Source organism: Carya illinoinensis, chromosome 8 (genome assembly GCF_018687715.1).
Source record: "Carya illinoinensis cultivar Pawnee chromosome 8, C.illinoinensisPawnee_v1, whole genome shotgun sequence".
Taxonomy (NCBI): domain Eukaryota; kingdom Viridiplantae; phylum Streptophyta; class Magnoliopsida; order Fagales; family Juglandaceae; genus Carya; species Carya illinoinensis.
In genome coordinates, this window is record NC_056759.1 from 7,443,272 (window position 1) to 7,456,943 (window position 13,672).

General features: G+C 33.1%; 1 protein-coding gene across 1 annotated transcript; it reads right to left on the reverse strand.

Moving 5' to 3' along the window:
* Positions 1-4,233: 4,233 nt before the first annotated feature.
* LOC122319211 (synaptotagmin-2-like) lies at positions 4,234-9,401 on the reverse strand. The gene is made up of 12 exons (XM_043137169.1): positions 8,804-9,401; positions 8,013-8,111; positions 7,849-7,899; positions 7,623-7,746; positions 7,118-7,236; positions 6,898-6,999; positions 6,456-6,530; positions 6,154-6,230; positions 5,834-6,080; positions 5,123-5,473; positions 4,745-4,876; positions 4,234-4,514 (listed from the first exon to the last, which is right to left on the reverse strand). Exons 1-12 carry the CDS (start codon positions 9,068-9,070, stop codon positions 4,383-4,385), a joined length of 1,776 nt encoding a protein of 591 aa, XP_042993103.1. The 5' UTR covers positions 9,071-9,401; the 3' UTR covers positions 4,234-4,382.
* Positions 9,402-13,672: the final 4,271 nt, after the last annotated feature.

The following is a 13,672-nucleotide window of genomic DNA, read 5'->3' on the forward strand; positions in this document are numbered from 1 at the left end:
ACTTACACTATCAGCTTCAATTATAAATTATAATCTCCAAACTTGTAGTTTCACGTTTAGATAGTGAACAGTATTGAGAAAAATTATAAATATTTCACGTAATGAAATATTCTGAAAATATCTGAAATATTCTTAATATTTAAAATAATAATAAAATAATGAATTAGAGTAAAAAATACGTCCTGTCTAAATTTATTTTTTTTCTCTAAATAAATACTTTCTTTTGCTATTATTTTCGGGAATTAAATCGAGTGGTAGGATACAAATTACACAGATAAACCACATGGGGTAACCAACAGCAAGCTCATCGTTAAAAGCCACGGCGTAGAGTCTTCAATCTTGTGTGCCATTCGGCTCAGTCGCAGAATGCCTCTAAAAATGCCCCCATTCTCATTTCTCACCTACCAACAACTCTTATAACCTCCACGCCAATTAAATCATAACACGTCTATGTATTTGATGTAAAAATATTAGATTAACATTAATTTTTAACTGTCACGTCTTATAAATTATGATACATTGACGTGTTATTTAAAGATATTAAAATAATATTAATCTTTTACTGACACATCTTATAAGCTCTATAATTACTAGGGAAGTACAATTGTGAAAATGAACCGTAAAAATAGAAGAAAGTTATTAATTTGCTACCTTATTTTATTTCTTGGTTCTGATAGCTCATTTTAATTATTATTTTTTTAATATTAAAAAAATAACTATTAGTATATTTATGTATTTTTTAAAATGCTTAAAGAAAAATACAATTACATTTGAGACACCTCAGAATGATAAATACTACGGCCGAGTAGCATCCAATAGCATCCAAAATAGGATAGTATTAACTGTTTATTGTACCCTTTTTTTAGCTTATGTTTGTTGTACGTTGGCTCAAAGAATGACAGTCTAGGAATCTATTGATAAAGGTATTTTTGTCACTAGGAATACAACTATGTTCTACAGAATCTATACACTGTACACAGTCAATGTTCTACAGTTCCGAGTTAAAAAAATTTGTAAGAAACTGTATTTGAATATTGAGTTAAGTTTAATTTTTTATGAATAGTAGTGAGTTGAGATAGTAATTCTGTAAAACTCATCTAAGATGAATTAAAATGTATTTAGATGTAAAGATGAATTTAATATTATTTATAAAAAGTTAAAAAAGGTCATGGGTCTCATATGTAAAAAAGTTTTGAATTGAGATTAGTTTAATAATTTAAAAATTGTATATTTAGACGTTAGACTTAAATTAAAATTAAACTGAACTGAATTGATCTCAGTACATTTCAATAACCAAAGTAGCCTAAAATTTTGTGTTACAAACACTTTGGACTGCACTTCTTTCAATCTCCTATATTTCAGTATCATTCTCTGTATCTTTGTCTCTCTCGATGTTATTTTAGATATTTCAATCTTTATACACTTGGTTATGTTTGATCTCGAAACATATTAAACTTGTCTCGCCGGACATAAATGGGAAAACTACTCAAGTTATCGAAATCGTCCCAAAGGTTGGAACTTTGTACAAAGGAATGGCGAACCTTTTATAAGTTATATTCAAAGACATACATGCAAAGGCATCAATTAGATATGTCTTTCCTTGTTATGTTCCTTATGCAAGCGCGGGGCAAAAGGTGCTGATGTGGAAAAATCAAAACGGCACCGTTTCAATTTTTAGATATTTTTTCCCATTTTCCCAAATTAGATAACTCTCATTCCTTCTCTCTGTGTTCTGAAGACCCTCTCTGTGTCAATCTCCCTCAAAACCCTTTCCTTCATTTCTTCTAGTTTGTAACCTTATGTTAGAGAACTTTTGGAAACTTTAGGAAAATTTTGAGGGCAAAAACAAAAGAAAGAAATCTTGGAAATAGATTTGAGAGAAACCTATTAAACAAGAAATCCAAAAGGTGAGTTTGTTTTTGTTGGAGGAGAAATCGCCATCTTCCTCTTCCTCTATCTTTTTTTTCCTTACATAATTTGTACTTTGATGAGAAAGTAGAATTTGAAAAAAATAAAGCGAAGAGAAGATGCGAAGTGCAATTTGTGGCTAGTATTCTTCAAGAGAGAATGGAATTGGAATTGGCCTTTCCTAGTGGGTTTCGTTATTACTAGAACCATCATCACCAAATTCTCTCTTGGTCTCACTGAGGAACGACTCTTGTTGATTGGTCTGTGGCCTCTCCTTCATCCATCAGATGAACTTTGCATTATGGGATCCACAAAAGGACCTTTTATCTGAGATTTTTGGATTTTGAGTCTTGTTGAGCACTTTCAGAGAAGAAAGTTTGCATGGGAGAGGGGGGTTTTGGAGCTACAGACATCAAAACATCCCATCTCTACTATTGTGGTTGCTTTCTTTGGCTTAAAGGTAACTGTATTTGTCACATAACTACATTTTTATTTTTTTATTTTTTTAATAATAGTAGACGTGGCATGCCGACTGCATAGAAACTACATGGTGTGACTATATATAGAATAAGAAAAAGTCTAGATGCAAGCACACTCGTGCACTAATATGTGTACTAATTTATTGTGATTGGTCAAAAAGTAGATTTTATTAAAAACAGTACTAATTTAAATTTTAAGTATGAAAGAATTAGTATTGGTACGCAGATTAGTACGCTACTTTGCTTGTATATAGCAAAACCCATAGAATAATTGTTATATAAAAGACTGGCAAACCTTTTATAAGTTATATTTGAAGACATACATGCAAAGGCATCAATTAGACGTGTCTTTCCTTGTTATGTTCCTTATGGTTAAAAAAAAAAAAAAATCCTCCAAATCGGATCTAAACCATGTTTTATAACTTTTATGCATGATAGGCATCATCATCTTGCCTTTGTATACCAGATCTACTCCCACAAAAGCTTTGCAAACTCAATTTCCGGCCCCCTGATATGTACAGATTGGACATAGTACCTTGCCCATCTTCGGGAAAGCTTGTCGGCAGTAAGTGGATTTATTGTGTCAAACGCCGATATGATTATGGTGGTGAAGCTTAGCAACCGTCGGTTACTATGATGATTATGATTAATTGTACGTGCCAAGATTATGATGAGATAGTTGCGCGCATGCGACAAAAATAACTATGATTTGCACAATTCTGTCTGTAATTACTTGATAAATTTGGCCTTCATCATTACTAAATTCAGAATACAAGAACCAGTATCATTTCTCTTAAATTCTTCTGAAATAATGGAACTTTGACCAAGTTTCCAAGAAAGAGATTTTATTAAGATGAAACGGAATAATTAGAAAATCATAGTTTGAACTTTGACCCTTTATGAGAAAACTTGGGTTCAACGGCAAAGAAAGTTTCTTGAAATTACACAAAGTTTAATCATTTTGTCCATTGAGCAGTGGATTTATCTCCCTCCTACTTATAATTTGTTGAGTTGTGCCACTAGGACCGTAGAAATGGACCGAAGTTTTTTTGTTTTATTTTAAATCATTTTTTTAATTTTTGCATCTTTAAATATTTTTAAAAAATTAAAAAAAAAAACTAATTTATTAATAATCACTTTCTTAATTATTAAATAAAAATAAAAATAACAAAAAATACAATCGGTCAAGATTGCCGTTTCATTTTTTCGGTTCAAGAAGCATTTACCTCATTTATTTGAAGGATAAAGTTGAAGAGAATGTCAAAGGTCAGGAATAATTGGCACATGGGCTTGCTAGCTGGGCAAGGAGACTGATTCTTTTGACAAAGAGAACCTATTCAGTTTGAAGTTTGATCTTGAAGTAGGCTTAATTCATAAAACAAAAAAAAAAAGTTTGAAGACTGTTTATCAAGTTTGAAATTGCCTGTCACAACGATAGATATTGGAAGGTTATTTTTAATGAATTATTTATTGCTCTGGTTGGCATTCAAGAAGAGTATTTACTTTAGGAAAATACTATAGCCACCAATGAATTATACAAAAATAAATTCACAAATTAATGTGACTTGACGTGGTAAATCGAATTGTAAAGTTACTTTTATCATAAAGTAAATCTAATAGATTTCATAAAACCATATCAATTTATAGGTTTACATTATGTAATCTCTGTATCTGTCTGTAGCAGTTCTCTTTACTTTAATGAGTGTATTTTACCACGAAGTCCAATGTATTCATTTAGTAATTACATACGAATTGAGGAAAAATGATGCCCCTCGAGGTCTGGGGCATGAGAAAGTCAGAAACCCAACATTGAATCAGCTTCTACTAATAGTGTTAAGAACACAAATTTGGTAAAAGCAAACTTCAAGCTGGAGTAAATTGTTTTTCTTCTTCGGTTTCTTTACAGAAATAAGTTTTTGAAGCATATATCAAACCCTACTGTGAATACAAGAAGGAACACCTTTGAAGCATATATTCCATGTGGAATTGCTACTGTCAAGATGAGGTTCTCCACTGCAGCTCAATTTGGATACGCCCATTCTTTGAGTCGATGAGATGATACTTCTCATTAATTCTTTTGTTGTTGACAACATCAGCCAGATTTATATCCACATAGCCCAGAGTTTCCTGATGGAGAAAGAAAACAACACAAGGAAACATAAAAACCTGAACTATAAATGGCTCAGTTTCGCATGCTAAAGAGAATGCAGAAACTAGACTCATTTCAGCATTTTAAAAATCAGCATTTAAATTTCCTGCAGTGTACCCCCCAATAGATCTGATCTGCATGAGTTCAATGTGTTACCATCTTAAAATTGGTGCTAAGACCATGATTTTGTAGTGAATGCAATGTGTACCTTCGGATGCAGCAGGCCCATCCTTGAGGAGGCACTAAGTACTTCCACATGAAGCCTATCTTTGGTGGGTGGTTCCTCAAGCATAAACTGAAACTCCTCGTCCCATCTTGGATCTCGGTTTTTCTTCACATGCTGAGCCAATTGCACAAGATGGTCAATTACAGCTAGGCTGGAGGTAGGGACCCCATGGAAAAAAGAAAAAAGAAAAAAAGCGCACTTGGGCACTTTCAAAAACAATGTTAGAGCTAGTTTGTAGGCAACCGTTCGAATGAGCAGGATGCCATATTTAAAAGAGAGATCTTTGCTGCTTTGAACAGGATAGCTGTAAATAAGGAAAGAATGCTGGATTTGAAAAGCAAACTAGTGACAACAATATACCTTGGTTCTTCTCTCTTCGCCTCTGAAAAGCAACCGGACATATGGATTTGTATGATGCTTTCCTTCCACATCTTGGGCTTCATGGACAATAATTGCAAGTAAACCACCGCCAGAAGGTGTTCCTTCTGGAGCCTTTTGTACGTCATTCTGATCTTCCATTTCATCAGGAATTTGTTCGTCCTTGAAAGGTTTGAAAAGCACTTCCACAACAAGTTGCCCACGTGACTTCTCATTTTGAACATCATTTGGGTCCATGGTTTTTAGTAGTTCAAGAGTTATAATTTTAGGCTCATCAGGTGTAAGCTCTTTCAAAGGAATAACATTCATACCCATCTTGTCATGCTTGCCAACCTGAGTCAAAGGAAACAGAACTTGAGAAACATGAGGAAAAACTAAAGAAAATCCAACTAAACATCAATAGTTTCATAATACGAAGACCTGTACAACTCAACCAAAGGATGATTTTGGACTAAAGAGAGGCTCTGAATTTTCCACTTAATTTCTAAAGGTGTGCAGTGAAATCCAAAAGTTGTACCAAACAAAGAAGGGGCTGGAGGTAATGAGTGCACAATTTGCCACATTTTCAATTGGAAAGTTTCTATGGACTACAGGTAGGGGTGCACTTGGACTCGCGTATTTACCAACCACCACCACCCCCCCCCCCCCCCCCCCCCCCAAAAAAAAAGAAAAGAAAAGAAAAAGAAAACACACCTGTTCCCAATCATAAACAATTATCTCTAGGGCTTGAGATTCTGGATCCTTAACAGCCATATTAAATTCCTCATTCCATTCAGGATTCAAGTTCCTGTGTTTGACAGTTGTTTTCTTTGAGGGAAGCTTGTCCTCAGTGAGCTTAAGTTTCACGTAAGGATCTGATGCCCCCAGTAGATCTTTCTTCTTAAGCTTCATTGCCCTCACAACCTTCATATGGAGAAGCCCAACAGGTTTTTTCATGGCTCTGCAAAAAATTAACATTAGCAAATCCTAACAAAAGGCTTGCATCATAATTTAAAGTATAACGATACACTTACTTTGATGGATCCAATATTGGTACTTCCAGGGCTTTTGGCCACAGATACATGTTTGCAACCTGTTCTTTAATAAGCTCCTGGGAAAAATGGGATATCAGGGAAAGAAACATGATTTTACTAAATACAAATAAGAAAAGTGGAGTAAATTCAATCATATTTTCAGTGAATTTACCAACCAAGTATTTTGTTAGTAATTTACTCCTCCCCCCCCCCCCCCCCCCCCCCCCCCCCCCCCAAAAACAAAAAAATGGACTCATAAATTAAGCCTCGAGAGGAGGGGGAAACGAAAATAGAACTGTTACCTGGACAAACCTATAAAGTCCAGGAATGGACATAGCATCTGCTCCAAGCAGTTTTAGTCCAAAGTCAACATGTGGCTGCAAAAATCAGAATAAAATTACCAAAAGTGGACAAAAGAAAAAGGACAGAGAGACTGAGACATCATATTATGGATATTATTCCTGGAAAGTTCTCTTGCACCCTTCTTTTTTCTTGTAAAAAAATACATATTATGGACATTATAACTGCACACCAACACTGGCAATTGTGCCCTACATAAATGAGATAAGTTTTTGACTAAAAACAGGTGCTAAGAAATTGTTCCTTAAGCATGAAACCTTCTTATCGAGATTTAAACACTATTGGCATCAGCCCAGATAAAGCACATGTAGCAACAAGGATAATTTTTCTGTAAAACTACCACTGATAACTTAATATTTTAAAATTTCAATCATTGACACGCACCTTCTCCATGAGAGACACATATATTTTAGAAAAACAAGGAAAGGTTGGAACCAAAGGCTTCAGGGTGATACGTGGAGAAGCAAACACTTGCAGATCAACAACCTGAAATGCTCCCATGAAATCAAAACTCTTTAAGGAACTTGAATCCATCAATAATTCTCTCAACTCAACTGACATATAGCAGTATCTTTCCATTCACCAGCTATTGTTTAAGAAATACCTGTACTGTGGCTCTCAACCCAAAAGCCTTAACTGCAATCGTGATGTTAGGATTCCCTGCCCATTTCACTGATGGTTCCATTATCAACTCCTTATCGTCAGTGGTATAAACTTTCATTCCTGGCATGGAACAAGATCAAGAATTAGCATTCTACCTCTAACACACTATATGGGATAAAAACGTGCACATAGAGTAAGGAAGGCTCAAGATGAATGAAGTCACTAGTCATTGTTGAAACTCGGAATATGAGTCAAGACAAGGAAAAGAATTGCTCTGATGGAAACTAAGATTTCAACAAGGACAAGAAGAATGGTGTGATAATGTGCCTTATTTGGAATGGTATATATTACATGGTACAGCCCAAACTTAAGCCTCTTAAGTTCCAGATCGATATAAACAAAAATAATGATAAAGGAACATAGATAAATTTATAAAATAATTTAATACTTCAAAAATAATCCCTCCCGGCAGGTGCGAGTATGAGAGAGATGGAGATCGGTTCCACCTGAAAATGTTGGTGGTAGGGAGCCCAAGGTCAGTGCTTCAAATTCAACGGACTCAATTTTGTATTGTGGAATTTTCTCAGCAATAATGGGCTTTGCTATACTCCTTGCAGTCTTGCATATTGCCTAGAAATACTGAACATTCAATACTCAAATAGCAAAAGGAGCAAATTTCTTCAAAGAATAACGTCCACTACAAGTAATAAACATTATCACAGGTATGCATACCTTGTCCAGATAAGGCCACATAATTTCAATAAATTTGTTAAGCCAGTCAAGCTTCAGAAAAACCAAAGTACAAGAAACTTGTTATTATTTTTTAAAAAGATAATTCATATAAGAATCAATCATTATAAGAAATGAGGGAAAAAGAGTTCTAAAGAATAACATACGCGATCATGATCAGGATTTTTAACCCATGGGGGTATCTCTGGAAGCAAACGTAGCAAAGTTTTGGTATCTTGCTCAACCAAAGGGCGAACCACAGGATCCTGGACGTGCAATATATGTGAAAAATGCAATCAACTTACATTGTAGGTTTAACATGCTACATAATTTACATTCATTTTGCTTTTCTCTCGAACTCTTGCGCGGCTGTCCTTAACAATAAACAATTATTTTAACTAAAACTTTGTCATAGCAGTAAAAATTAAAAGAGCCAGATCGCGATTAAGAATTGGACAAATTTGGTACCATATATTGCGAGAGAAACCAAGTTTATGTGATTTTAGCCGACACAAACTTCAAACCATTGCGAAATAGAACTTGAAGTCGCATACACTGCACATCCTATCCAATTAGATTGAGATTATGGTATAGAGAATCGCTTCCCGAACAGCGTTCACACATTGCCAATATGCAATGCAAGCACAGCAGTATCTTGCAGGAGCTCAGACATGGCCATGAAATATTCATAGTGTGTATGATTTACTCAATAATTTATACGGATGAATGGCACTATCATGACACACTGTAAAAACCCTTTTATCGACAATATTAGGCTTAGCAAACATTCAGAGCAGCAAAAGCGTGAAAAGAAAAGATACATTCAGACAAACACGATCAAGAATAACCAATGGAAAGCCAAAATTGCTGTCAAAAGAAAATTTATACGGAGCGAGTGAGAGAGCGAGCGAGGGAGAGAGAGAGAGAGAGAGAGAAAGAGAGAGAGAGAGAGAGAGACCTTGACGTCAGTCGGCTGGAAGTAGATGAACATGTAGTACCCAATCACAAGCCCAATTGAAGTTCCCACTCCAAAACCCCAAAAACCCAGAATAGTACTGAAAAAACCCATCTCAAACCCAGTCCCAGACCACCCCAAATCTCCAACCACTCCGTCCCCAAACAAAACAAAACAAGAAAAAGAACAAAGCGAAAGACCTCCCGGGTTCACTTCCTGTGCACAGAAAAACACCTCAAATGAAACCCACAAGCGAAAGAGATCAAGCATACACTAAAATATCTCCGCCTTGCTGCCTGCCTTATGAGATTTGTGAAATGACGTTGTGTGGGTGTGGGAAAAATAGAAAGGAAATACTTTGCAGCAGTTACTGGACAAGATGTGTATCGTATTCTCATATGCAATAAAGGAGCATTTACTCCTGTGACCAATCTCAAACGTTCCACAACGGATTGAAAAGGAAATTTCAGAAGCGTGAAGGTTGAGGTAGTGTCGGTAACGTTTCAAGTGGCTGTGGCTGGGGCCATGACTTCTCTCACAATGTTTTGAAATATGCATCTTTTTGACGGAGGGAAAGGGACCGTGCCCGGTTGGCCATCGCCACTGCCGCTAGAGCCTACAGCGTTATAATAATAAATTGTCATTATTATTATTATTATTTAAAAACTTTCGATCTCTCAATATTTATTTGTGTCTTAAAAAAGCGATTATATATCTTCTATATATAAAAAGTGTGTATGAAACGGAAAATCTTGTTTTAACGGTTTTTCTTGTTTTTCCGTTAAAGTTAACACCGTTTGTTTAAATACGTGTGAATGTAATCGGCATATAGAATGAAGACATAAATGTTGAGAGAGATAACATTCAATGTTGTTATATGATTTATTAATCACAATAATTACAATACTTAATAGTTTATATAATAATAAGTAATTAAAGATTAGTTATTATATTTTTCTCTTTCTCCTTAACATATACACGTGTATTAGGTGCATAAGACGTGAATTCCTAAGTATAATACATGTGTATTATACGTTTCATTAAATCAGATTATTGAGTATTCTAAATTTAAAAATCTCATATAATATATAATACAAGTGTGTTTAATCAAAGTGTTTTTTTTCCATGGTAGTAAGACGTAGCTTCCACTAAGTCATATTCCACATGTGGGCTTGCTATGATGGGCATGTGACAAAGGTCGTGATCCTTGAGCTAATCAAGAAAGAGTAAATTCGGCCAACAACTTCAAAATATATTTTAGGATTTATATATATGCTATATATAAAAAATATTATACCACAAATTTTATAAAAAGATTATGTTTTAACTTTATGTTGATCCTGATCGATTCAACCAACAGCAAAATAAGAATTTCAATGTTGTCTCTATTGATCGTCTACAGGATTACATAAATTGATGAATTATAATACAAACATCAAACGACACATATTTTGAACTACCGTTTGTGTTAGACTTTTATTAAATTTTTCGTATACATCTTTGCTAAAATTATGGATGTTATAAATATGTATTAGATTATATGATATTTTGAACTAATTTTTTTATCTTCTCCAATATGCCTTAAATTATTAAGTGACATCAATAATTTTTATAAAATATATATTATTTTTTACAAATAATCATTTCATAAAATTAGACAAACGTGCTTTGCACGTTGCTCCCACCTAGTATATATATATATATCTCTGTGATATTAGAAAATATTAGTTTTTCTAATTAAACTACTAACATCTAACCAAAGAGAAAACATCAAATTGTAACAGTTTCATGTTTTTAATGGCGAAGCTAACGTTTTTAGTTATCTTCTAAATGAATTTTTAGTTTGATTTTAAAAATCAAATCATATTATCTCATCTCATCTCATATTATTTTTTATAATTATTATATTTTTTTTAAATTTATACACAAAATACAATAAATAATTTAATTTTTTAAAAATTTTAAAATAAAAATTATATAATAATAATAATTTATTTAACTTTCAAATGTTTATCTCACTTTATCTCATTTATATAACTAAACGAGATCTAATAATTTTTAAAGTTTATAGACATATTTTCACCCAATAAAAATTAAGAATCAGAAAACTTGTGTTCTTTTATTCTCCTTTGAGAGTTTTTTCAAGAAAAATCCCAAACAACAAAAACATAAATATATAATCCCGGTTTTATATTTTGACTTTTTTATTACGATCTTTTGTAATAGGTTTGTACCTTTTAGTTAATGCTGCTTTAACGAGGCTTTTTGCTACTTTCTTTGTTTGAAACTATTTGAATATCTTATCTGGTCTTAGGACAAAGATACTCAATTATGATACTTGGATTCCATCTTCCATTCGCGGCTTATTTAAACCCGAATCCAAGTTATTTCATTCTAAATTCGATGTCAGACTTCCTCTAATAAAATAAATATATGATAGACTGACAACATATGATTCGATTTTATAAATAAAAAGTTCGGATTCGAAATCCTCCATCCTTATATAAACATATATATATATTTGATTACATGTACTAATTTTTAATTATATATGTAAATAAAATACTCAGACATATTATGGCAGGATAAGAGTAACAATATATATAGATATTTTAATATTATTTAATAATTATTTATGATAACGTGACCAAGCAACACTATATTTGTTTATTGAAAAGAAAGAAATAATGGTATTATTGTGGCAAATGACGATGAATATTTTAATATTCGATAGGCTATGGCTGACTCAGTGATCTTTTATTGCTGTTTTACGCATTATTTACCTGACCTTTCAACGGAAGAATAATTAATTTCCTTTTTGGGTTTATGTAGGGCCAACCAGCGTCGTCTTTGGACAAAAGCAAGGAGGAGGCCAGGAGCAGCAGTACAATTGACCCGTTGAATGGAAGCAAGATAAGCTTGAAGCTTCAAAAGGACAAAACAAAAATGGAGTACTACCAAAGGCTCGTTGATCTCGATGATTTATTTGGGTATGGGAGAGGAAATCTCGGTTATGTCTTTTTACCATTTTCTCTATGACGGGGATGTTTACATGTTTCTGTAGATCCATTGCTGCCTGGCTATCCCACTGTCACAATGTGCCCCCCTCGTTGGTTGGTTTGGAAAATCTATCGTTCCTGCCAACCAGATAAGTACGAAGTCACGAACCTCTAAACAAAATGTGAAAAATAATATTATTTTTTAAAATTTTAAAACAAAAATTCTATTTAAATAAGTTTGTAATTTTATAATTTTTTTATTTAATTTTGTTTTCTCATTTCTCTAAAACTAATGAAACATCTTAATTTAAATTATTTTACTATATTTACAAATATACTGAAATATTATAAATATCCAAAACAAACTTATTGAGTTTCTCCTCCTCCTTTTAGAGGTAGCCACATATTACTCTACTTAGTGTTTTTTTTTTTTTATTACTCTATTTAGTTGAAAGTAAGTATTGATTGTTATTTTTCGGTACTGTTTGGCCATTAAAATTTTTTATCTCAAATATAAAATTCTCATATCATCATTACAACTTTTTCAAATCTCTATACAAAATATAATAAACAATTCAACTTTTTCTTAACTTTTTCAAATTTCAAAATAATAATAATATTAAAATATAATATTTTAATATTTAATCTTAAAACTTAAAATTCTCAGTAGCCAAGCAGAATCGAAGATCTCGGGAACCCAGAGAACAAGGCAAAGAAACCTCTAACAAGTACCTTAAAAACAAAAAAGATCATACAAAAGGAAATTTACAAATTTATATGATTTTGTGTAGTATGTTAGATTATAAATCTATTTTTATATAAAATTATTTTAGTTTATATATTTATTTTTATAGATCTCTTTACGTATACAGTACTTCTCTATTTAAAAAGAAAAAAGAAAAAAGAAAAGAAAAGAAAAACTCGATCTTCTAAATCTATCCATGAAATACGCCGTTTGGACCAATATTTCGGCGTTATTGCCCGTTTCTCTGCTTTTAATTCACTGGTTTGATCCATTGTAATAGGTTGTTTTCTTTGCACTTACGAATCTTTGATATCTCTCTTTTAGTTTCAATAAAGTCTTATTCAAAAATAAAAATAAAAAGAAAGGAACAAAAAGTGAGCTAGCTAGAGGAAACGGTTGCAAAGTCTTCGATGTTCATGAACTTCATGTGAAAATTGAAATACACCGAGATACAGACATCATTTTCATTTTTTTTGTAGCCACTAACCGTTGCATCAAAAAGCCCAATGAAAGCAACAGGTTGCCCATCCTAGACACCTAACACATAAAACATTATCTTCTTTATTCTAAAAAAGAGAGAACAAATCCATATAAACAGCTGCAATTACATTAGAAACACTGCTAATTATTGAGGGTCGTGGTGCTGACTGTTTGTTGGCAGCACATTGAATATACAAAAATATCAGCATCCACTACTACTAGGGAGAGACTTTTATCAGATAGTAGTAACATGGTGGGACAAGGAAGTGATCTGTCTATGCCCCTATAATAATTTCATCTTTTGAGTTTTAAACCTTACCATCATCATCAACCACTATTTGCAACCCACTCTGGACTGTCTTTCCAGTACATTATTGGGAAATCACAGTGTATTTAAAAAAAAAAAAAAAAAACACACATACAAAAGATTGATTAAAAAGACGCTAATCGATAAAATGCTTTGGTAGTGTTTCTCGGTGGACCTAGCATTACCCTACATCATTAGTAATTTAATATGGTCTCTTTTTATCTGGGGCTCTTATCTTGCACTATACTATAATGTTACCTTCCGTTGCTGGTGGCAATATTAGCACGAGTAGTGGATTGGAATCTTGTGGTTGGTGGTGTTTGGAAAGAGCATCCCATTCT

Excerpts from the sequence above, each read along its gene's own strand:
- LOC122319211 (XM_043137169.1), bottom strand. The coding sequence starts at position 9,070 with ATGCTTGATCTCTTTCGCTTGTGGGTTTCATTTGAGGTGTTTTTCTGT. Across the intron at positions 6,531-6,897 it reads ATGTGTCTCTCATGGAGAAG|CCACATGTTGACTTTGGACT; the intron begins GTGCGTGTCAAT and ends TGATTTTTGCAG. Across the intron at positions 4,515-4,744 it reads TGGGCCTGCTGCATCCGAAG|GAAACTCTGGGCTATGTGGA; the intron begins GTACACATTGCA and ends TTTCTCCATCAG.